The sequence below is a fragment of the Lacerta agilis genome, chromosome 15 (genome assembly GCF_009819535.1).
Source record: "Lacerta agilis isolate rLacAgi1 chromosome 15, rLacAgi1.pri, whole genome shotgun sequence".
In the NCBI taxonomy this organism is placed as follows: domain Eukaryota; kingdom Metazoa; phylum Chordata; class Lepidosauria; order Squamata; family Lacertidae; genus Lacerta; species Lacerta agilis.
This window is the reverse complement of record NC_046326.1, coordinates 6,475,626-6,500,788: the sequence shown is the minus strand read 5'-3', so window position 1 is coordinate 6,500,788 and position 25,163 is coordinate 6,475,626. Positions and strand designations below refer to the sequence as shown.

At 43.0% G+C, this 25,163-nt stretch overlaps 1 protein-coding gene across 2 annotated transcripts; it reads left to right on the top strand.

Annotated features, from left to right (window-relative positions):
• The first annotated feature begins 310 nt into the window (after positions 1-310).
• Positions 311-23,325, top strand: ASH2L (ASH2 like, histone lysine methyltransferase complex subunit). Of its 2 annotated transcripts, XM_033171697.1 has the most exons (17): positions 313-390; positions 2,755-2,824; positions 4,277-4,422; positions 7,004-7,092; positions 8,078-8,172; positions 9,581-9,676; positions 10,645-10,740; positions 12,521-12,596; positions 13,745-13,762; positions 16,617-16,710; positions 18,016-18,233; positions 19,595-19,762; positions 20,233-20,426; positions 20,924-21,016; positions 21,117-21,215; positions 21,813-21,872; positions 23,165-23,325. In XM_033171697.1, exons 2-17 carry the CDS (start codon positions 2,789-2,791, stop codon positions 23,270-23,272), a joined length of 1,686 nt encoding a protein of 561 aa, XP_033027588.1. In that variant the 5' UTR covers positions 313-390; positions 2,755-2,788; the 3' UTR covers positions 23,273-23,325. The 2 variants fall into 2 exon arrangements, with proteins under 2 accessions (XP_033027589.1, XP_033027588.1); XM_033171698.1 differs by lacking the exon at positions 13,745-13,762 and having other exon boundaries at positions 311-390.
• Positions 23,326-25,163: the final 1,838 nt, after the last annotated feature.

Sequence of the window (25,163 nt, the reverse complement as noted above, 5' to 3'; positions counted from 1 at the left end):
ATAAATATAAAATATTAATACATTTCGGGGGGGCTCGCTATAGTTTAATAATTGCTGCGGCAATTCTACGCGATCCCTCTCTCCCCATGCCAAGTCCAGACTTCTCTGCAACCCCGCAGTGGACCGGCATCGCCCGTTTAAGAAAACTAGCGTGACGTTGCCCCTTTAATATAAAGGAAGGGGGGCGTTACAGTAGGAGAGTATCTCGCGAGAGTTCCGGCAGAAGATCTCGCGAGAACTTGTTTCCAGCGGGAAGATGGCGGCGGCGGGAGCGGCGGCTCCAGCGCCGGACGAGGGAGAAGAAGAGGCTACTCCTCCGGCGGCTCCGGAATCTACAACCGGGGAAGCTTCGGGCTCAGCGGAGCAAGGGACAGGGGACTCGGAGGCCGGGTGAGGCCCGGCGATAACGGCTGAGAGAGAAAAGCGGGCACCGCCGCTGCTATTGGCTAGGGAGCCTCGGCTCCCGCCGCCTGCTCCTATTGGTCGAGGCTCTCGGGCCTGCGTCTCATTGGTCAGAGCGGTGCCGTCCTGCCCAATCAGCTGCGTCCGCCTTTCTGCCCGCCCCAACCTTGCAGCTTTTCTCCCTGTGCTTTTCTCGCAGGCGCTGTTCTTGAACCCAGAACCCCATTGCTGCTTCCCACCCGGTGTTCATGCTGCGTGCAGGCTCCACCTTTCTGCACTGCCGCCCCCCGCCCTAGGAATGGGGCTGTATCCCAAGTTCAGCCATGGAATTACAGGGTCGGAAGGGGCCCCCAGGGGTCATCTGGTTCAACCCTCCTGCAATACAGGAATCTCAACGAAAGCATCCAGTTCAGATGGCCACCCAGCCTCTTGTTTAAAAGCCTCCAGTGAAGGAGAGCCTGCCACCCTCCGAGAGAGTTGGTTCCACATTGATGGAGCACATCCTACGGTCAGAAAGTTATAGTTTGGAACCTCCTTATTTGCAATTTGAATCCGTCGGTTCGGATCCTGCCCTCTGGAGCAGCGGGAAACGAGCTTGCTCTGTCATGCATTTGGCATGTGTTCACCCTGCCATTCTCTTGGCCCTGTTCAGAGAATTAACAGTAAAGTTACTCTCCAGCTATGGGTGAGAAAGTTCCTTCCACAGAAACCCTAAAAAGCCAGAGCCATTCATTGTAGATTTAGAAATTGCCGTAGCTAAATGGGCCTGTGTTCTGATTCAATCTAAGGCCACTTGTTTCCGAGCATAATAAAGTGTGATGTAATACCTGGAGCATCAGGGTGGGGCAGGAGCTACCCAGCTGCAAATTCCCACTCGACTGTGGATCTCAGTGGGGACATTGGGTTGGTCACTATCTCTTGTGTTGCTTAACTCACAAGTTTGTAAGAATAAAATCAGGGTGAGGAACCATACAGTAAGCCAGTTTATTTCACATTTCCCACAGATACTTCTGCACTTAAAGCAGTTTGTAGAAAATAAATCGGTAGTAGAATAACACTAATAAAAATTAGTAAGGGAGGCTTGGAAGATGTTGACAAATCAGGGGCCTTCTCAGTTGGACAAATCAGGGGCCTTCCCTGTGTGTGGAATGCTTTATCCAATGAGGTCCACCTGGCACCTTCACCATCTTTTTGGCATCTGGTAAATACTTCCCTTCCCCCCCCCCCGGCCTTTAGTGTGAGTAGTCTTCCCCCTCCCCAAAAAAAGTTTATGCCTAAATGCAGAAGATCAGGAACCCTCTTCCATTAGTAGCTCTGTCCTGAAGGCTCCTAGTACAGGAGGGTGCAGGATTTCAAGTGGAGCAGCCATCCGTTTTCTCCACCACATATATGCTGCCTTGAATGCCCTGGTAGAAAGACGAGGCTTAATGTAAGGAATAAAGAGAATGCTGTTGTGCATACCTGATCCAGCAAGGAAGGTGTGTATATGTGCTTGTGTATGTGTGTGTAAAAGGAAGCTTGTGAGTACAAATTTCCTTCCTAGATCAGAAGCAAGGGCAACAGATTTGATGTGCATGTGCATTTTTCTTCCAGTGGAAGAGCACATGTTTTGCATGCTGAAGATCCCAGCTTCAAGCTCTAATTCAGTTGGTAGGGGATGGGAAAGACCTCCACCTAACACTTTAGCGAACTCCTGCCAGTCATGGTGGGCAGATGGACAAATAGTTTGACATGGTATATAAGACAGTTTCCTTTTTCCTATCCTGGCCCCTGTGTATGCTTACTTGCTCAGGAGGCAGCCAAGTAAACTGTGCCAAGATACCAGAGCTGAGTGAGACTCCTATCTCAATGTGGCCTCTGGGCAAGCATCTGACTACTGAGTGAGAAGGAGCCCGATGACAGAGAAACTTGAGATCGCTGAAGCATTTCCTTTTCTTTTAAACTTTGTTGAACAAGTTTTCTGTTGTAGGAATGAAGGCACACTTCTACATTTAGGCCTTTTCACTTTTTGGACCCATGTCAGGTCAGGGTTAATCTCTGGTTAACAATAGATTAAGATCAGATTAACTGCACAGCTTTGAATGATGCAGAATGGCTGAATGGACAGTTGAGTGGTTTTTGTGTGTGCCTTGCTTTTTTAATGTATGTTCTTTTTCATAGCTGTCCTGCATATCAACCTTCCTTGGAGACTTTTAAGCAGAGGTTGGGTGGCTATCTGTTATGGATGCTTTAGTTGAGATTCCTGCATTGTAGGGAGTTGGACTGATGACCCTCCAGGTCCCTTCCAACTCTGCGATTCTATAATGTCTAAAAAGTGTACGAAACTTGATGATGCCTTTCTGTGTCCTTCAGGGGGGATGCATCCCTGGCCGATGTCACCGCCACCATGGAGACGGAATCCTCCAGTGGAAAGGATGCACTGGTACGTGAACTGAATATACTCTGCTGGGATACCACATGCATGGGGAGAGCTATGTGCCCTGTGAATGAACTGTTTGGGGATTTTGGAGGTAGTCTTTCAGTCCCTGGATGTCATATTGGGCACCACAGAACAGTAATGCATCCACAAAGCCTGTTAAAGGAGCCTCTGGCATGATTAAGGCGTCAGTCGTTGTCATGCTTGTTGCCAGACTATTTTGTAGTCGGTGAAGGAAGGGAAGGCATGTTCTTCAGCTCTCCAAAAGTAAAGCAAAATATTCATTGCACAAATCTCATCCACTGCTTAGGCTACTTAGGGGTTGCTGATGAGTTGTGTTGCAAAGGAACAACATAGCTATTATAAAGGAGTGGGAGAAGATGAGAAGGTTTTAAAGGTGAGAATTTTGACTTATTGGCAGATTGCCTTTTAACCAGAAGGATAACAGCATACTGGGGCGGGGGGGGGGGGGTTGAGATTCCATATTGCTTACCACTGTCCAATCTGCGTATCAGATGAATTATGCACTGTTCATGGTGGGGTTTCTTTGAACCAACACTTTCTGTTATAATATGCTTTGTACTGGTTTTTAAAAATCATCTGCCAATAACTGGTAACTCGGAAATTTGGTAAAATTTGGCCACCTGTCTTTGAAGTGCAACATATTTGTCTTTTACTACTCCTGGATAGTGGGCTAAAGTGGATCCATGTATTCCTATCCCAAGGTGGAAAATTATTTCAATGTGGAATGCTAATGCAAACCTAGACAAAATGAATTCCTTTGCCTCTGTAGGACTGGTGTGATCAAAGTTTACCCACAAACTTTTCTGCTCTCACTTCACTATATAGTTTGGAGAACATGTCATGTTTTTGATGCTTGTTTGTTTTCCATACAATTTATACACTTAAGTGACTAGAAAACTAAATAATTGCATCTTAACACAGGGCAGTCTCTAGTCGAATTACAATTAATTTTTACAGTTACAAAGTTGTTAAAAGCCAGAATTTAAACGATCAAATTAATACATAAAACAGTGGCTTTTATGGGGTTCTGAAAGTTTGGAAAAGGAAGCTTATTGTACCAAGATGTAGAAGTGATCTTATGCTTCTGTATCATGGAAAACTAATGTTTAAAAAAGCCCACTCTTGTTGCAATTGTTCTTAAATGAGATTAATGTCATAACTTGTGTCTTCCATTCTGGCAAAACTAGCCTAGCAAGAGGCATTGAATGTGTCTATTAGTGTTGGACTAAGACTGTAGAAATCACAACCATACAGTTCATGAAATAACTTTGGCTCTCCCAGCCTAACCTACCTCATAGGGTCGTCGTGAGGATATAAAGCAGGGGAAGAGCTGTGCGTACCACTTCAAGTTCCATGGAGGAAGGGTGGGATAAAAGCATAATAGATGTTGTTCTTAGTTCTTCCTTTGGTACACTTGCACTAATGTTGTTCCAGGAGGGTGTTGGCGACAGTTCTGAAGCTATGGATAATCAGACCGGCTCAGTAGATGAAGAGAACGGACGACAGCTGGGAGAAATTGAGCTGCAGTGTGGAATTTGCACCAAATGGTTTACGGCAGAAACATTTGGCATTGATACCACGTATGTAATATTTGCAGTTTTTCCTCCGTTTTGAGCCATGTGGTTCCTTGTTTGTACTCGGATTCTAGTTTGGTCCTTCTAATAGACACATCTGAAAGACCTTTCTAAATGTTCTGTCAATTTCTGTATGAAAAGCTTTGTAATTCCAGAAGAAGACAGTATGAGCTCAGCTACCTAATCATTTTCTAAATGTATTTACTTGGAAGTCAGCACCACTGAGTTCACTGGGGCTTTAATTTTCTATGAACAGCACAGTGTTAGTTTTTTCTCTCAAAGCCGTGCTTACAAAACTGCTAGCCATAAAGAAAAATGCTACCTAAGGCATTGGGCAGGATTCACCTAACAAGTCTTGTGTGAGGACTTCTGCTTGCATCATAAGGCTTCCCCATGCCTCTCATGCCCCCCAAAATTGTCTCTGGGGCAGCTCCCCCCAGAGCAGTGCATGGGGGGAGGAGAGGGGAGATTGTTTTGTCTGGCAAGCTGCAATGCTTGTGCAGATGGAATGTTGATTATGGTACTGCATGGCATACTGCTCATTGGCTTCAGTCCTATGCCTACCTGCGAGAAAGCTCCATTGGAAATACTGATAACTTCTCCCAAGTAGCCATGCACTGGGTTATGCTGACTTTAGAAATCTCTCTCTTGCTTTTTAGTCTTTATAGCTTTTTAGTGAATATGTGTGCAGCAAGGTATTCTCAGCGTAAACACCAAAAGACTAATACTGTATATGATAAATGATTTTTCCACTGTAAAACAATAAAAGGAGAAAACAACAACACAGTAGCAATCGATTTTCTACACAGAAATAATCTCTTAGACAAAACTTTGATTCTGTTTTGTTGAGTTTTGCATGTCATTTTCTTGATGTCCAGGCTGAACGTTATTGAATAGTTCAATTAATTCATGGTACCAGTAAACATCAAGTGGTTAAACTGCAGGCTTGCCCAAGAATTCTTCCAGCTCTCAAGCTTGTGAAAGAAATACACAATATCCACTCATTTATAAGTTTTCAATTAATTTAACCTTAAGCTAAAACCTCAGTTTCATCTTGGCTGGCATGTGATTTGTGAAGCGGCAAACGTTATTTTGTAGGACTGCTGGGTAAAATAGGCATTAGTTTTATGATTTCTTTAAGTAATACTCTGCTGCCTAATGAATTTGCTGCATAATGAACTGTGGCAAGGACCTTGCTTCTCTGTCTGTTTGTGTAGCATCAAGCACACATAGAACTGTGAAGTGATAATAAAACAAATTGTGCCAAACACAACACACTGGGGCTGCAATCCTTAACCTACTTAATTTGAGAAAACCCATCTATTTCAGTTCTCCTGAGTATACCATTTATGAATTACAGTCCTGCATGTTTACATTTTTTTTTAATTCCATGAAAAGTTGAACTTCTGTTTGCTTGCTGGTATTTCCCTGAAATGCTGACAACCTTGGCTTAAACTGAGCGAGCAAAGGCTATTTTGCTGGCTCATTCTAAATAAAAGGAGCCAAAGAGGTTGAGCTGAATTGCAACATTCCATGGAGTCAATAAACAAAGTGGGGCTTGAAAAATATTTTTGTGGCCGTGTGAATTTTAATGAACTGGTCTTAAAGCTGTGATTTGTAGGCCATATACTCGGCTCACTTGATCTGAAATGAAGAGATTGGTCCCACAAAGTTAGTATCTTCCAACTCCATCATTTGAAGCCATTTTTTTCCAACTTTGCACTGCAATGCAGCAACTTTCATGCACAAAAAGTGATTTTAATCAAGCAGGGGCTTCAGGTGGCTCAAGCAAGTGAGCCAGCCTGCAGACTCTGTTGCAAGATAGGGACCCCCCAAGGTCACTGTGCAGTCTCTCCTGTGGGGTTGAGGTGGGAATTCTTTGCTGCATTGAGACTTGGCACTTGCTTAGACCTGGAACACAGGAAGCTGCCTTTATACCACTGGCCCACTTGCTTAGTTTTGACTATACTAGGTAGCAACACTCCAGGGTTTCAGGCAGAGGCTATGTCAGGAGTTACCGGGGACTGAATCTGGGGTCTTCTGCACGTGAAGCAGAGCCTGTCACTGAGCTACTGCCCTTCCCTAATATCTGGAATATTTAAATGCAAGTACATTATCTTAAGTAGATTGTAGATCAGTGCTTGACCTACCAGGAGGTTGGTGTGGGGGCAGTCAGCCTATTCAACTTTTGTGATGGCTTCCTTAGTGATGCTGTTTTTAGAATGATCTGGGGGTGGGATTACTTGGCTAAAATGGGAAGAAGTTCAATATGGGTCATAATTTGAAGAGCATTGTGCATAGATTAGGCTATATTTCAGTGTCTTTGTGGGAAAGTTGCATGAAATTTTGATATATTTTGTTTCTTAGTTCTGTCTCCCTAGACACTTCAAACTCACTCTAGAACCCAAACTTCAGGAGTGGTTAAAAATAGGGTGGGGAGGCTTTAAGGTTGTTTTTCATCTTAAATTCTTTAGCATTGTTAGCTCTAATTCTGTAAAATTGATGGGGATTTTATTCTTCTGTCACAAGCCAGTACTCGTTACTTATTGTACAGTAAGAAAAGGAGCACTGCATTTTTGTTTTCCAGAGCCTGTCTGCCTTTTATGACCAACTACAGTTTCCATTGCAATATTTGTCATCACAGTGGGAATACGTACTTCTTAAGAAAACAAGCAAGTAAGCAAGCAAGGAGAAAATGAAAGTGTCTGGTCTCTTATTTGTTCCTATACTTCAAAGTGTCTGACCTTCAAAAGGCGGGATTATCAAGGGTAGCCGCCATCCCCAGCACGCATATAAACTTGCTAAATCACGATTTCACCTTTTCTCATTATGTATACGACAGTCTTCAATATAACTGTGAGAATATCCTCTTTCATGGCAGACCTCTAACCTGTTGAATCTCAAAAATCCTTGGCTAGAGATGATTTCAGTTAACCAGGATGAAAGGTTTTAGGATATGAATCAAAGACCATGTTCCCAGAAGCTGCTGATACCCAATTCTAATATGCTACCTTGAAGTCTCTACCAAATGCAGCAGATTCTAAAATGCCTCATGCTCTCATTTGGGACCAGATAAAATAAGTTTCCAAATTCTTCTAAAGCTGTGCCACTAGAAACTCTGATATAATAATAATAATAATTATTATTATTATTATTTATTTGTATCCCGCCCATCTGGCTGCGTCTCCCCAGCCACTCTGGGCAGCTTCCAACAAATATTAAAATACGTTTTACCTTCTTTTCTCTCCTTGTTGACTTCATATAAAAATTGTTCACAGGAAGAGCCAAATGAGCCATGGCTCTTATGTCCGGCCTTTTATGCTATTTTGAACAATTTTGAATCTTCCATTGTGAGTTTTGTGTGATGTTCTGGGAGACATCGAGCTAATTGCCAAAAGCAAAGAGAGCTTGAAGGGTTTCTCATCTGACCCAGCATTGTAGTTGCTGCATTTGGAAGAAATTCCACATCACCCAGAGCTGTAAGATGTGTCACCCACCCAATAGCTTCTTTTCTGTCAAACTATTTCACCAGCCCTCTGCATCCTTCCCAGTTCACCAAAAGCCTTTTCATCACCTGATGAAACATAGTAGAGTATGTTTTGCTTGTGCAGTGCAGCCAAAGATGGCCTGCTTCATTTCTGTATCTGTTCTTTCCCTGAAGATCTGAAGGAAATGTGTCTTAGTGCGCTGGCAAACTTAACTTGGCAATCGAGGACCCAAGATGAACACCCGAAAACAATGTTTTCAAAAGATAAGGTAGGGGCTAATTGTCACAGTTGTAGGCTTTGAAGCATGTGGAAGAATTTAGGGGACAGCTAAGTTAGAACTCATTTCGCAGATGCCAGGTTTCCTCCGGAGGGAATTTTCACCTGTGGAGGACAGTTACGCAACCCTTTATCTTCCATATGAAATGGTACAGTTCAAAACAGGTGTGCCATATCAGTGAAAACTAAACCTTATCCTTGTACAGTGGAGCCTCAGTTTTTGAACGTTATCCATTCCGGAAGACCGTTTGACTTCCAAAACGTTCAAAAACCGAGGATCAAAGGGCTGTCGACAAATTCAGTGGAAAAAGAAATGAGAAACGGGCCTCAGGAGCCGTTTGACTTCTGAGGCGCATTCAAAAATGGAAGCATTCATGTCAGGGAACTGTCCTCGCCTCAACGTAGAGTGGTGCAAGGGCTTTCAGGGTATAGAGAGCCCCCACACCACCTTCTCAGCAATTCCTCTTTGTCCAGCGGGAAAAGCAGCAGTCCCTCTAGTGGGGAAGGGGAGACTGCCCAGGGAGGTGCGGACCAGGGCTCTGGGAAGGTGGGAGAGCACTCGCACAGCCCAGGCACAGGGGGAAAGGCACCTCTTCCGTCTCCCTGGCGCAGGGATGGTAGGAGGGGGTTCCGCATCCCACGGCTTTTATGTTGGGCAAAGAACCGGAAAGAGTCATTCCCGGATACTGCGGAAGGATGAGACAGACGTGAACTTTTATGCTCTGCACTGTATATACTTGCACAATAAAGAAACTAAAAGAAACAGCGGAATCCGACTGGTTACTCATGAGCAACTACCGAGAACCTTACAATTCACTTCCGGGTTTCCTCCTTCGGCTTCTGAAACATTCAGCAGCCAAGATGTTTGAAAACCGAGGTTCCACTGCATTTGGTATTTACGTTTGCTATCCTCACAGATATCCTCGAATTATCTCCATTATTTTAGTTCGTGGAAACTCTCAAAGGCCTTGGTTCTTAACTGTGCCTTCATCAGTAATGTGCCTTTTGCATTGGAAACACAGATTGTACACTGAAAGTAAGCTTTCATGGGACTATGCCTTGGGGAATTTAGTTCATGTTATTCAATCTTTGCCCACTAATATATTTGTCCAATAGCTAAAATGCTAGAAATAAGTAGATAATCATGTAGATTGGTAATTCCCAATTGGTGGTCTGTGTAACCCACCCAGGGGATCTGTGGCACTATTCACATATCAAAAACTACCATAGAGAGATCAGAATTTTCAAAAGTAGGAGGTCCATGGCTTGACTTTTGAAAAACGGGGTCCGTAGTACTTAGCTGATTGGGAATCACTGGTATAGGTTTCAAATTTCTCCCCAAAGCCTCATTTTATCTGTTTAACAAAATACTCTGCCTTTTTGCCTTTGATTTCAAACAGGATATTATACCATTCATTGATAAGTATTGGGAGTGTATGACGACACGACAAAGACCAGGGAAGATGACTTGGCCGAATAATATTGTAAAAACAATGGTAAGTCATGATGATGATGATGATGATGATGATGATTAATACCCCACTCATTTGACTGGGTTTCTCCAGCCACTCTGGGCGGCTCCCAACCAGAGCTGTAGCTAGGTGATTTTGCACCCCTGGCAGAACCATCCAGATTGTGCCCCGTAGCTCTTCTTTCCGCCTCTCCTCCAACCCTCCCCCCCCCGCTCCCCCCATTCAATTCACCCTCTGTTTAAAACCATTTCTTATGAGGCAATAATTGATATTTATATCTATGGACATATTTTTTTAGCTGATTTTGCATGCCCCCCATTGCCTGCGCCCCTGGCGGGGGCCTACCTCACCACACCCTAGCTATGGCCCTGCTCCCAACAGAAAATTAAAAACGCAATAAAACATCAAACATTAAAAACTTCCCTAAACAGGGCTGCCTTCAGATGTCTTCTAAAAGTCAGATAGTTGTTTGTTTCCTTGACATCTGATGGGAGGGATTCCACAGGGCGGGTGCCACTACCAAGAAGGCCCTCTGCCTGGTTCCCTGTAACTTGGCTTCTCATAGTGAGGGAACCGCCAGAAGGCCCTCAGCACTGGACCTCAGTGCCCGGGCTGAGCGATGGGGGTGGAGATGCTCCTTCAGGTATACTGGACCGAGGCAGTTTAGGCTGTAAAGGTCAGCACCAACACTTTGAATTGTGCTCAGAAATGTATTTCAAATGTACGTATGAAGTGGAACATAACAAAATTGCAAATTTATTTTTATTAAAACTTGGTTAAGAAGCTGATTTTTTTTTGAAAAAAAATCATTGGTTTGAAAATATACCTGTTACATTACATTTATTTTAAAATAAAATCCTCAATCGGCATCTATTTTATCTGAGCCGCCATAAGTGCTTGTCTTTATGGCAGAAAAAAACCCACTACATAACATCCCAGGTACTTTGGGCTATACCATTAGCACATGGTTTTGTTTGAATGTTCTACTCTAGTGTAAAGAAAGGGACGTGTTCTTGGTGAAAGAGCATCCAGACCCAGGAAGCAAAGATCCAGAGGAAGATTACCCCAAATTTGGACTCTTAGACCAGGTATGTCATGTGCTTGGGAATAAACTGAGTAAGTTTTATGCATTTTTAAAGCACAGTAAACCTGCAGCTTATGCAGGAGTTACATTATGGGAATTGTGCCTAAAGCCAGAATCATGTATAGTCAAAATACTGTACAGTGGGTTCAGTTGGCAAGTGGGAATGCCAAAGTCTTTTTCCCCAGACACATGGCCCCTTTCCGCCCCTTTTTTAATTTTGTTAAAAATTTTTTTTGCCAAGTTCATAAAACTGAATGCATGCAAGTTAAATGTGCTCAAGTTGTGAGCTTGCTGTATCCTAAGATTTTTTTGAAGTGCTCCAAAAATACCGTATTTTTCGCTCCATAAGACACACTTTTTTCCTCCTAAAAATTAAGGGGAAATATCTGTGCGTCTTATGGGGCGAATGGTGGTCCCTGGAGCCGAATTGCCCAGGGGCCAAAAGCAGATAGTGCTTTTTATTTTACAAAGAGAAAAAGGGGTGTTGAAAGGACCACGCTCAGCAGCTGATCAGCAAGAGATTGGGAGAAGAGTCCCAGCTCCCTTTCAGTCCCGCCCTCCATTGTTGAAGTGCTGCAGAGGGAGGTTGTTTGTTTCCCCAGCGACATGTGACTGGCTGATTAGATTTTCTGTCTGGAAACTGTAGAAATGGCTCCCTTTCCTTCAGAAGCTGCAGAAATGTGAGTTGAACCCCATAAAAATGGGGCTTTTCCTCTTTGCTTTTCCCTCTTTGCAAAAGGAGCTTTGCTTTTCTCCCTTTGCAAAAAAGCTGCAAAACTTTTAGCTGATCCTCAAAAAAACCAGGGCTTTTCCCTTTGCAAAAAAGCTACAAAACTTTTAGCTGATCCTCAGAAAAACAGGAGTTTTCCCTTTGCAAAAAAGCTGCAAAACCTTTAGCTGATCCTCAAAAAAACCAGGGCATTTCTCCCTTTGCAAAAAAAGCTACAAAACTTTTAGCTGATCCTCAAAAAAAACCAGGGCTTTTCCCTTTGCAAAAAAAGCTACAAAACTTTTAGCTGATCCTCAGAAAAACAGGACTTTTCCCTTTGCAAAAAAGCTGCAAAACTTTTAGCTGATCCTCAAAAAAACAGGGCTTTTAGAGGAGGAACACCAGAAAAATATTTTTTTCTCTCGTTTCCTCCTCTAAAAACGAGGTGCACCCTATGGTCCGGTGCGCCCTATGGAGCGAAAAATACGGTAGTCCCGGTTGGGAAGGGAAGAAGAAAGTGAGTGTTGGAGCAGCTGTGCCTTTCCTTGGTTGAGAGATATGGCCAGGTTGCTCTCCTCCCTGCCATGATGATATTCCTGAGAGGCAGCCTCTCAGTGGTGCTAGGCTTCTGACTGGTGACAGAGGTCAGAATTGGCCTCCTTTCAGCTCTGCAGTTTCAGGATAGTCATGATTGCTATCTCAGTTACTTGATCATTTCAAAATATTGCTGAATTGTTATTTGTCAGAGCTTTTGAGCAGGTTGCTTTAATGATCTATTGCACAACAGCAGCTTGGACACTTGGGGAGATGAGGCCCTTTATCAGACAGAAATCATTTGTATTGTTACATTTGACAAATTTGCTTGGCACAATTTCAGTCCTAAACATACTTAACCTAGGAATAACCCCATTGAATACAGTGGGATTTCCTTCAGAGTCAACACACTTGGTGGGATTGTGCTGTAAAAGACCTGCTTTATCTTGAAAATGCTCAAATCTTGAGCAGTGAGATTTGATGCAAATAGCCCAAGGCACGTAACTTTTAATGGTGTGTATTTAATTCTTCCTTCTTTTAGGATCTTGCTAATATTGGTCCTGCGTATGATAACCAGAAACAGAGCAGTGCTGTATCTACCACCGGAAGTCTGAATGGCAAGTTCCTTTTCTTTTCCAAGTGGGGAAATCTGAATGGCACATTTTAAATTCTCAAGCCCTAACAGCTTCTTCATTGCTCAAATGACGTCGCCTTTACATGGCATTCCTGTGCATGTTTCCTTGGAAGTGCCCCTGTATTCAGTGGGGCTGACTCTCCAGTAGCGTCCATGGGATTGCAGCCATAACTAGCTTAATCTTGAGATACCCTAGAAGTTGCAAACAGCCCACTTAATCCTGTTGCTGTGTTGCATTATTTATATTTAATTGTATCTGATTTCTTTAAAGATCAGTGTTATTAATGTAAATTTGTGTTCCTTGTATGTAGGCTTGGATAATAGACTAGTGGAGTTCGTTTTTATTCTTATTGGGAGAGGGATTGGGGCGGGGTTTCATTTGACTAATATGCTTCAGTAAGTCTATTTCAGTCTTTCTAGCTGACAGATACCCCCTAGAATATTGAATTTGACCAGTTGGCCCCACAAAATTTAGCAAAATGAATCTGGCTGTATTTCACTGCATGTAGCTACAGTATGTTTTCAAGAACTTGTAAATGCGGAAAGCTAGAAATTTCTCAACTTGGATCTGGTTTTTCTTTTTTTTAAAAAGTTACCATGGCTGTGCTCTTGCGCATCTCCCATTGATCCCAGAGCAGGCTGTGCAGGCGAACTTCCCAGAGGATTGTGCTTCATGTAAGCTGAGCCTGAAGTACTGCAGATCTTGTTCAGGACCTTTGATATGGTTGTCTTCTTCCAATATTTAGCCACTTGCCTGGTCACCATAGGCGACAAGGAATTCTGTGCAAGCGAGTGGGCGGGCTGCTGGAAGAGGGAGCAATCACTCGGCCTCTTGTCTGTTGCCTGTGGGTTTGCTGCATTCCCATACTGGCCACAGAGGGAAAGTAAACCCTTTCATTTGTTGCCAGCACAGAAACCAAAGAGGTTCACGGTGCAGAGATCCATCCCTCCTCTATCAGCTCACTTGGTAGACGCTAGCAGGGGGGAAATAAAAATCAGGCCAATAACTTTTGGAGACTGGTAATGTGCAGGGCTAATATAAGTTTTTTTATCTCCATTTCATGCTGTGGTGTTTTCTTTTTTCTCTCATTAAAACTTGACAACTACATGGTGCAACTTCTGTTCTTTCAGGTGGAGCCTCTTTGGGAGGTGAATATTTACTTTTCAGCTTCTTAAAACTTAAGTATTGTGGTTCACAAAATATTTTCTTCCTTCCTTCCTTCCTTCCTTCCTTCCTTCCTTCCTTCCTTCCTTCCTTCCTTGCCAATCATTTTACATGCTAAAAATAATTAATCCCAAGGCTGTCATATACATTTATGGGAGTAACCATTAAAATGGCACATCAAATTACACATGAACGTGAAGCATCTAAAGCTTTAGAGGTCACATTCTGCCTTTCACTCGTCACTTAAACCACATTTTCTCCAAGTTTATTTTATTCTGCTCACTTGGCCTCTGTTGCGAGGCCTTGAGGTGTCCCTGGCTCTCCAGGCTCAGCAACTGTAAAATAGGAATACTGATAATCTTCCCTACAGGGTTGTTTCAGGGCAATGATGCCCATTTTGAGCTGAAACAATCGAGCTGTAAGGATATCTAAATAGGAAATGCATGGGGGAAATGGCTTTTAAGAAATCGATTTGAACATTTGCACTTTTTAGTTTTCTGCCTGATTGGAGGTGTTAAAACAGTTACAACTAAAACCAAGTTTGTGCTAACACTGACTTTTGGATTCAGGCAACCAGTTTTTACTTTGCTTATTTGGTGAGCTTTACTATAATCACTGTAAACTAAGTTTTCCTGAGAGAAAGAGTTTGTTGTTCTTAGGCTCAGGACGCCGTGGCTGAAATCACTGCTCTATGTGACAAGTCCCAAACTCTCAGCCTAGCCTGTTTCTCACGATTATTTTGAGACTAAAATTCGGCCTCTCAGTGTTTCTTGCTCAGAGCTCATTGAAGGAAGGCTGGAGTACAAACCTGATGATGATTCCAAAGTCTAGATTGCCTTTTGAAAATGAAAGCTGTTTTCATGATTTTGGAATAGGGGCCAGTGATATGCTGGGTAGTTAGATTTCTAAGAGGTTCCCATTCTGCCGTGCTGAGAGAGCATTGGTTCCCTGGTTTCACATTGAGAAGGTCTCTGTTTTGATTTTTCACCCAAATTTAGAAAGCTAGAATAAGCATTTTGAGTCATGGTTGTGCAAAATATAATACAACCTTCAAAGGCCACATTTTCTTTCATTTCTAGAGACATACTGATTTAAAAGCTTGCTACAGTTGTAGTTATTGCAACTTGTGCTACTGTTTGAAGGTGGTTGTCTGCAGTACAAAAAACTTTTAGCTCTGGGTTCACCAGGAGCAGGGAGCGTACATAATGGAGACGTCTACTGTTGATGCTCATATTTTATGCACATCCCTTCAAATGAATCCAGAACAGTTCAACACTCGAGAGTCACCTAAAGTGAATTGGAATCGCCCTTTGAACATAAGCATGAAACAAAATCCTTGAGTAGTCACTTCTTCCATTCCAGTGATTCAGTCCAAAACTGGTATTAAAAGAGACAGGCACATGCCTGTGGCAACACTGAATTTCCTCCATGTGATGCAGTAAGTGTCATGATTGTGACCAGTTTGGAAGCTGATGGCTTGATTCCCACGTCATGTAAAGCCAAACTTGCAGGGTCCCCGAGAGGAGCCCATAGCTGCTTTTTGCATCTTTACTGAGCTAAGCCAACATTTGGTTGTTATGTTGTCCAGGCCTGGCCTTGTGATTGAGCTCTTTCCAAACTCCAGTCGTGTACTCATGTACTTTTTGAGTCACACTTTTGGGAGCACACAGGCTTGATAGCCTCACATAGAGGGACATGGGTTGTGTCTCATTTCTCGTAAAAACCATCCCAAAATGGTTGTTTTGACTATGGCAGACCAACACGGCTACCTACTTGTAACATCCCAAAATATGTTACGGTACAGGTAAATCAACAGTTAAATAATTTTTAGTATGATTCCTTTGACAATCTTCTTTGGCACCTTTCAGTTTGTTAGCAGCTGTTTATACCTTCTCCAAGTCCTAAATGGTCTGAGCCCACAATCTCCAATATTGCTGCAAATGCTTCCCCCACAAAGTAGATGCTGTCGTTTCTCTGGCACAGACACAGGTTGCAAACATACCTGCAAGGCCCATGGATAAACAAGCACAAGAAGGGGCGGGGGGAGAGTCGCACGGACTATCAAGTTGTTGGTACCACCAACGATCATTTTCTAACACTGCAGAGAAACATCTTGTGCTTTTGGTTTTTCTAGTTTGCTGTCTTTGAGTAGCAGATGCTTACAGTTGATGCGGAGATTGTGTGTCCAAGTGTATCTTAACTATTTTGTGCAGTGCTCAAATTACAGGGGGACTGAAGGGGTGGCCCTCTTACCTTTTGAGTTGTTCCCCATAGTAATTGTTTTTAGAAGATTGCCCAGGTCATGGGAAGGCTTTTTTTTTTTTGTCAAAACCTGGAAGACGTCATGGTATAAGGGTTGTGGGTTTCATTAAGGGTCCCCTGACTTTTTCTCCCCATGATTTGAGCACTGATTTTGTGTAGTGCTGAAATGAATGACAATCTGATTGTAGCTTATTTATTCCTCCTCCTCTTCCCTTACTGACTCAACTCCCTTTTTCATTTTATGTGTTTCGAATCTCCATGAAAGGGATGACAATGACTTGCTTTTAAATTAATACGTGCCTGGTGACACTTGATGTGTTAAGGTTCTTCTGTCTTAGTCAAAATGCCGCTTTGATTGACGCTATACTTAGTACAGTCCAAGAAGCAAACAAAATGTAAACAGTTTTAGATATGAAAATTCTGCTTCTGCTTGAACAATGTCTGGTTTTGTTGAGATTCAAACGCATCCAGGGAATGTTGAATTGATTCATTCTCTCTCTCTCTCTCTCTCTCTCTCTCTCTCTTTGAGTTGTATCTTCAAATGACAGACATGTTTGTGGCATTTTCTTCCCCAAGGGGGTATTGTGGCAGGAACTAGTGGGAAAGGAAGAGGAGCCAAACGCAAGCAGCAAGATGGAGGGACTACAGGTGCCACCAAGAAAACCAGGAGGTAATAATAATAAAAACAACAACAACAAATTATTTTTATTTATTTATTTATTTGTCCACTGCCCATCTGGGTAAGAAGGAAGGAGATTGGCTTTAGTATGCAGATAATCAGAGAACGGGAGTAACTGTTGTCCCCATGTGCTAAACTACAAATTATGGTTCAGTTTAAACAGTAGAATAGCGGGGGAAGTCTGATAAAAGAAAATGCCAAGCATTCCAGCTGGTGCAAAATGCAGCCCCCTGGACGATAGTAGGTTGAGGGTCATTCCATTCCAAATCACCTGATTTTAATACATGACCATGATCTCACGACTTCAGATTTTCAAAAAATTCTCCTGCACCCAATTCTGGACAAAAAATATCTCAAAAAATTAATTTGATGTTACCTCATAGGTAAAACACATAAAAAATTGAAGAAAATCTGAGTCGTGAGAGCACATGGCACCAGGTGATTTGGCATGGAATGACCTTTTTGAAACAGTTGGACTGTGATGAGGCCAGATTCCCTTAAAGACTATCTGCCACGATTTGGCACTGCCTATGATCTAATATTTGCCCCTGAGGTTCTTTGTATGCCCACTGGTGAAATAAGTTGAGTTGGCAAGCCCACAAGACAGGGCCTTCTCAGTGGTGGCCCCACAGCTGCTATTGGGTGACAGAGAAAACGCAACACCTACTTTGTCTCTGTCTCCACCCGAAAGGAAAGTGATGCCCAACCTGGTGGATAACACAATAAATGATTCAAGGAAGGAGCTGCAGCCCAAGAAAGGAAAAGAGGTAGTAAGGGAACACCTAGCTACTTTAAATGTATTCAGATCTTCAGGGCCTGATGGTGGTCTCTCCTTCCTTGGAGGACAGAACTTGGATAGTCATCTGTCATGGATGCTTTAGCTGAGATTCCTCCATTGCAGTGGGTTGGACTAGATGACCCTTGGGATCCCTTCCAACTTGTAAGATTCTGTGATTCTAAAGATCATACAATGCATTGCAAATTTAAAAGTGCTGTATATATTTTCTTAGGTGATCTTTGGGGTTTGGTATGCTCGGTTTCGTGCCTGCCTGCCTTTGCTGCAGTTGTTTGCTTGGTAATTTTGGGGGGAAGCATCCTGAAGCGTTGAGCATGCTTCTGAAACGAAAAGCCAAATACTTGATGATGCACTCTTAGGGGCCTTCCTTCTTACATCTATATAAGTAATATCAAAAGCAGGGTGGGGAGGAGAAATGTTGTTGAATGACCAACTTTTTTCCTTGCCTCCCATCAGCTGTGTTTCCATAGACTTTCAATGCCTCTTTCTCCATTTCCCAGTGATCCTATGTTCTCCGCCCAGCGTCTTCCGCCTCACGGGTACCCATTGGAACACCCCTTTAATAAAGATGGATACCGTTACATTTTGGCTGAGCCTGACCCACATGCCCCTGACCCAGAGAAGCTAGAGCTAGACTGCTGGGCAGGCAAGCCTATTCCTGGAGATCTCTACAGAGCCTGCCTATACGAACGTGTCCTCCTAGCTCTGCATGACCGAGGTACGGAATAGAGCTCTTCCCACGCTTTTAGGTCAAGGCTGCAGGAGATGTAGCACTGGTGCAAAACTGGAATAGATTTTCTGCTTCTTAACCTCTGTGTTGCCACAGGCTTCAGGCTACCAAGAGAAGAGTGTTCTGCATAGAGGCTTTTCAGACTTACATACTTTGCACATCTGTGTGACATTTACAATGATGATGTGGATAACAGCAGCATGCCTAACTTGGGTGTCACAAGGCAGCACTATACCCTGGCTATTTCTGCTTCAAATATCCAAACTGGAGAGGTGGTGTGACCCACATTGAGAGGTAGCTGAAGGATTCAAAATGGCATCCTATAACAGAGGCAAAGGTCTCCCTAGGGTGTCTGTGTACACACACATTAAGTCTCAGTCTACAGCGTCAGTCTACAGTGTGCTGCAGTTTAGTTTGTTACACAGTGCAGAGGAATGGGCGCTGAGCTCTGTATCTGCAGCCTCCCTACCCGTCTGCAAGTAACAACAAGAATAGACTCAAATTGCACAGATAAGACTGCGGCCTTAAATAGTTTTGCTCTGCACATAATTTTAAAAGCTGCCCTTGAAGACGACTTAGAAACTTGAACTAGTCCAAAATACAGCAGACAGATTACTGACGGGAGGTCATTTTGAAACTCATATAACCCATTTCTCTTTAGTGTTTTAAGCCCTAAATGACTTGGGCCCCAAATATCTGAAAGATAACATCCTTTCCTACAGACCCTCTCAGGTGTTAAGATCAGTAGAGGGGGCCTTCTTGGTAGTTCCACCACCATCAGAAATTTTCTGTGGAAACTCCTCAGAGAGGTGTGCCTGGCACCTTCATGATATTTCTGATGAATACACCTGAGACCTGTGTTTTCAGAACCCACCTTACTCCTGTGACTGCAGTTTGTTTTCATGGAGTTTAATATTGAATTTATAATTGTTGTAACCCGCCCTGAGACATGATGATGATGCAACAAGGAGAAGAGATCTTAAAACATTTCAGTCCATGGTGCTTGCTTCACTTGCTCACAGTTGATACTTTAAACACACAGAAGGCTTTAAGTATTCTTCCTCTCTCCCTAACTCCAAAAAGTGAAGCTATAGGGAACCAGGCAGAGGGCCTTCTCAGTAGTGGTGCCCAACCTGTGGAACGCCCTCCCATCAGATGTCAAGGAGATTATAACCTTTAAAAGACATCTGAAGACCACTCTGTTTAGGGAAGCTTTTTAATGTTTAATGTTTTATTATGTTTTTATATATGTTGGAAGTCACCAGAGTGGCTGGGGCAACCCAGTCAGATGCGTGGGGTACAATTAATTTATTATTATTATATTATTACTATTATTCCAACAACTGCAGCTCCCCAGTTGAAGATCTCAGATGACAGATTGACAGTCATAGGAGAAAAAGGCTACTCCATGGTACGAGCCTCACATGGGGTGCGGAAAGGAGCCTGGTACTTTGAGATCTCTGTGGATGAGATGCCTCCTGAAACGGCTGCCAGACTTGGTTGGTCTCAGCCGCTAGGTAAGCCCGACACCCCTGCGCTTTATTTACTGACATTTAGTACCTGGCCTTTCTCTCATCATAGAACTCAAGGCAATGTGCTTAAGGTTCCCAGATGGTCTTCCATCTCGGCGCTTACCAGGCCTGCTGAGTAAGGTTGCTGCATCATACGCCTTCAAGCCTTGCTGTTGGGATCCATTCTAGGATCTCCAAAGGGCTGTTGCATCAGCGCAGCTAACACAATGGCAGTCCTCGGGAGACTGAGGCATGACTCCTCTGCCTGCCTGCTTGTCCTCACGGCAGGGCTGCCGTGATACATCACTGCAGGCAAGGAAATCTGAGCCAGCACCGCCACTTCCCTGCCCAGGTAGGAATTGGCGAGAAACTTTTGTCCTCATTCCTGCTCCCCCTTCCCAGGAGACCTCTGAATATATATAGATAGCATGTAAGTCCAGGTAGGTACCTTATTGTGAACCTCCGGTTTTCCACAGGAAACCTTCAGGCTCCCCTTGGCTATGACAAGTTTAGTTACTCCTGGCGCAGCAAGAAAGGCACCAAGTTCCACCAGTCAATTGGTAAACATTATTCCTCAAGCTATGGCCAGGGAGACGTGCTTGGTTTTTATATCAGCCTTCCAGATGAAACCGAAACTGCCAAATCGTTACCAGATACTTACAAAGATAAGGTAAGGAAGGGGTGTGCTCTTTTAAAGGGGAGACTTGAGCCAAGCTTTGACCTTTATCACTATGTGATCTGTCCTGAGAATACATATACTATAATAAACTATTATAGTAGACTCCTCAGGTCTCTTACTAAGCTCTAATATAAATTTGGACTGGATAGTTACAATCCTTCTGCTTCATGGCAAAGAGGCCGAATGGGAAAGGTACAGAAGGTAGCATTTTTTGGTGGTCCATCTATTCAAGTACACACACTTTTCGTTTTTGCCTTGCCTTGCTTTTCTCACAGTCCCATTGTGCATTCCTGGTGTTAGCACCTCAGCCTCCGAGTCTGTCATAAACAGCAAGGACCATTTCACTGAAGTGTCTTGAGTTCCACACAGGATTTGGCAAGCGTGGAGGTTTTCTGCCTCAATAGCCAGTGTTTGTGCTTCACTTCATTTTAGTTGCATTTTTGTGCCTTGACTAGGTGTTTGTCCTCCTCCACTGCTTACCTTCTTAGGCTTTGATCAAGTTCAAAAGCTACTTGTACTTCGAAGAGAAGGACTTTGTGGATAAAGCCGAGAAGAGTTTAAAACAAGCTCACGGAAGCCAAGTAAGTTGGCATTTGGAAGGAGAAACCTGCATGCAAGCCCTGTCCACTGAAGGGGAACTGCAAGCCTCCTTGTGTGATCTCTGTCTATGTCTCTTTTCAGATAATCTTCTATAAAAATGGTGCCAGCCAAGGAGTTGCATACAAAGATATTTTTGAAGGTGTTTATTTCCCTGCCGTCTCTCTGTATAAAGGCTGCACGGTATGTACCAGTGGGAGGCTGATCATGAGTTCATCTGATAACTCTTGGAATTGAAACAAAGAGTGTCGTCTGGATCCTTAACCAAAACCAGGCCCACACTGGCATGAACGTTAGCTGTGTGCTTGTGGTAAGCAGGTGTCTCTAGCTTTTCACAGTTCACAGGTCCAGGTGCCAGATTCTCCCTGGCCTCTCTTCCTCACCACCTGTTTACACCAGTGCCAAGGGCTAAGGGGCCTGGCCCCTGGGATACTCTCTCCTCTGGCTGCCCATTTGGTTTCTATGCCAGTGGGAGGGCCCTGTTCCTGTACCAGCCTGCTCTCTTGCCTGCATGGAGATCTTTGTCACTTTATGGCTTCAAGACTAGCACTGGTTCTCAATTAGGTTTTTTCCTTCAACTTTCCTAAAGGAGGTATTTAAATTGTGCTTAATTGTCTACTTGTGCTCCCCCCCCCCAATTCTTCATTTTCCTATTTTACTAGCAGTTATCCAGACTCACTGAGCCTGTTAAAAATTTCTGTAAATATCCTTGTCATCTAGGTGTCTTTCATTGCACCATTTTCCCCAATAGCACTAATCTAGATCCTTTTCCTTTTATAGGTTTCTGTAAACTTTGGACCCTACTTCAAATACCCACCAAGAGATATCAGTTACCGCCCGGTAAGTAGGAATATCAGAATGATTTTGACATGTGACTTTGTTGGACAATGGAAACTTCAAGTCTTTGTGTGTTGAGAGTCTAAGATTCTGTGTGTTTATAAATAATAAAAAGAAAACACCCAGATTCACTGACCCAGAAACCTAAATTTCAGCAGTAGGAGTAAAATATGTGAATTAAACCAAGGATGTAGAGCTACAGGGATGAAGGAAGCGATATTGGTAAAACGAAACAATATCCTACACCATGTCATGTTCCTAAGTATTTGTCATGAGAGCTAGAAACCTCTAATTGGAGCTCGATTCCAAGGACTTGCGCAGATTCTGTAGCCCAGTGTTTTTTCAACCTTTTTGGGGGCAAAGGCACACTTGTTTCATGAAAAAAATCACGAGGCACACCACCATTAGAAAATGTTAAAAAAATTAACTCTGTGCCTATATTGACTATATATAAAGAATTTTTCAATTTTTCCCACGGCACACCAGGCAACATCTCGCGGCACACTAGTGTGCCGCGGAACAGTGGTTGAAAAACACTGCTGTAGCCAATAACTCACTCAGCCATGCAGAATTCCTGTATGTACAGAAAGATGCAGTCATGCTCAGAGTAGACCCATGGAAATGTATGGCTAATGTAGGCCTATCCATCTCAGTGCGTTTTGCTACGAGTAAATGCTAGTTGGATACAAACCATACTGCATTGCACTTCAGAAACACTGAGCAAAATTAGCTCCGGATTGTGATTGAACTGCCACCTTAAAAGAAACACAGATTAGTTGTTACACTCCAGGTCAGCTCTTCCCTTGACCCCAAAGAGTGTGTTTTTGTGACAAGCAGTTTTCATTGTAGGGTTAGGTCCCTCCTTGTGTTGCTGGACCTCAACTCTCACTGTCTTCGACTGCTCCGGCCAACGGGAGTTGGGAGTCAGAAAATGAGAGCTGATAGTCACCAGGTGGTCCTTTGCCCCAGTTCTCCTGCTGGAAATGAATGGCCCATCGGTCTTCTGCTGCTGCTTTTAAATCATCTGTAGTTTCACTTTCACCAGAACGTTTGGTTAATTGTATGTCGTTGATGTGCAAGTCCACATTGGATGCTTAATTAATGGAAAGGCAGAATATAAAAATTCAAAATAAAACTATGGATGGGGAAGCTGTGGCCCTCCAGACATTTGATTTCAACTTCCATCGAGTTTCAGCCAGCATGGCTAATGGTCAGGGATGGTTGGAGTTGTAATGCAACAAGACAGGTTCCCTGAGATAGCTGACTTCTCTCCCTCCCCGCTTCCTTCTCCGCAGATCAGCGACATGGGCTGGGTCGCTGTGGTAGAACACACACTGGCAGATGTCCTCTACCATGTAGAAACAGAAGTTGATGGGAGGCGCAGTCCACCTTGGGAACCTTGAAAGACATTGTATATATTGCGTTTTTGTGTTTTTGTTTTGTTTTTACAAAAAAATAAACAGTATCACTTGACGTAAAGTGGAAAGAAATAATTTTGGTTTGGTTTTTCCCCCAAATTTCTGGGACTAATTGCCGCTCTCTAATACCTCCAGTGGAATGCTGGCTGAAAATGGGGAAGGGAGATGGAGTATCCTGAAAAGGGACGTGGCTGGCTGGTGGGAATCTTGGCCAGGAGCAGCGCACACGGCGACGCTTTGGTACGAGTCCCAGTTGTAGTGGGCAGTGCACTAGAGGAGTCCCATTCATCAGACTTAGATGCACGCTTCAGTCAGAATAATAGGGAGTTTGCTCAGACATAAATTCCTGTGCTTTAAAGTGAATTCGCAGTAGAGGGGAAAGGAGGAGGAGGAGGAGGAACTTGTATGATTTTAATACTAGACTCTGAATGCTGCTCCTGATGATGGAATCCCTGCTGAGAATCTGAGGGTCCTGCTCCTGCCTCTCTCCACCAGGCCTAGGGTGGGGCCTGACAGGCTACAGAAGGATTGCTGCTGCCTAGCAGAGCATTCTGTTCACATTTTTTAAAAACTGCTTTTTAATTGTGTTTTTTAATTTTTTTAAAAAAAATATTTCAATTGTTTTTATGTGTGGGTTTTTTGGGGGGGGATTATTCGGCTGTTTCTGTTGACATTTTGATTATGTATTTTGTGTTTTTATGTAGTAATCTTATCTCGTCAACTACGCAGAGACCTGCGGGTAAAGTACTGTATATAAATTTAATTAATAATAATACAAGCTGTGCAGTACTGTATTCACTAGCAGATAACATTTGAGAGAGGTTGCTGTAAAACACGTTTTTTTTCACTCTGGCACAATATGCACTTTTACAAATGTTTAATTCTCTTTTTTTTTTTTAAGAAGAATTTATTGGCATTTTCATAACACAACACACACCCAAACCCACACCTACAAATATAGAACAAATACAAATACATATATTGCCAGGATTCTTCTTCTTGTTTATATACATAAAGAAACATTTCTATTTCCGAATCTTGACGGTTGACTTCCCCTGCCTTTTCACCTTCGGTTTTAAATCCATAATCTACTTTCTTAACAACTTTTCTCTGAAAAAAGAATTTAACTTCAATTAAAGATAACACAATTATCTTAATCATCATATTCTATCATAAATCTTAACAAAATATTCTTATAAAATCTAAACTTATTTCTTCTGTCCTTTATCATGCTGCTATTAACATAAAATCTCAATATCTCCTTACTTATTCAAGATAAACTTACAATTAACAACCTTCACCCTCCAATTTCAGGTACCATAACAGACCATTTAAATTTTGCATTAAATACTTCACCCCACACCCCCTCTGTCCATTGTCTTTCTCTGTCTTTCGCCGGGACCAATCTTCCAGTTATCTTCTTTTCCCAGATGTCCACAGATCCAGGCCGCATTCACAACAAACTTTGCATCGATCTTCAGGATACACATCATCTCTTTTCTGGGCTCCTCCGCTTCTTTGTACCATACTTCTTCTTCTTGTAAATATCTTAATTCCTTGTCCCTTGCCCCCGAGCTCCCACCTCGGGGTCTGGATATTGTAAATTTTTCCGTTCCGGGACTGCCACCCCCAAAGAACGGTTCTTTTTCCCGGAGTCGCCCAGACATTTCAAACCATCCTTCAAGCATCCCTTCTAACTCTTTGCAAAGGTTTCCTTCCATTGTGTAAAACTTTTGAAAAGCCTCCTCTGTGGAAAGTAGATTTTTTTTATTTATTATCCCACTCAAGACTTTCAATTTCCGATTAAGCAGTTCCAGCCTCAAGACAGTAAGCATTTCTTCATCCGTTAATCCAGAGTTCAAAACAAGTTCAAACA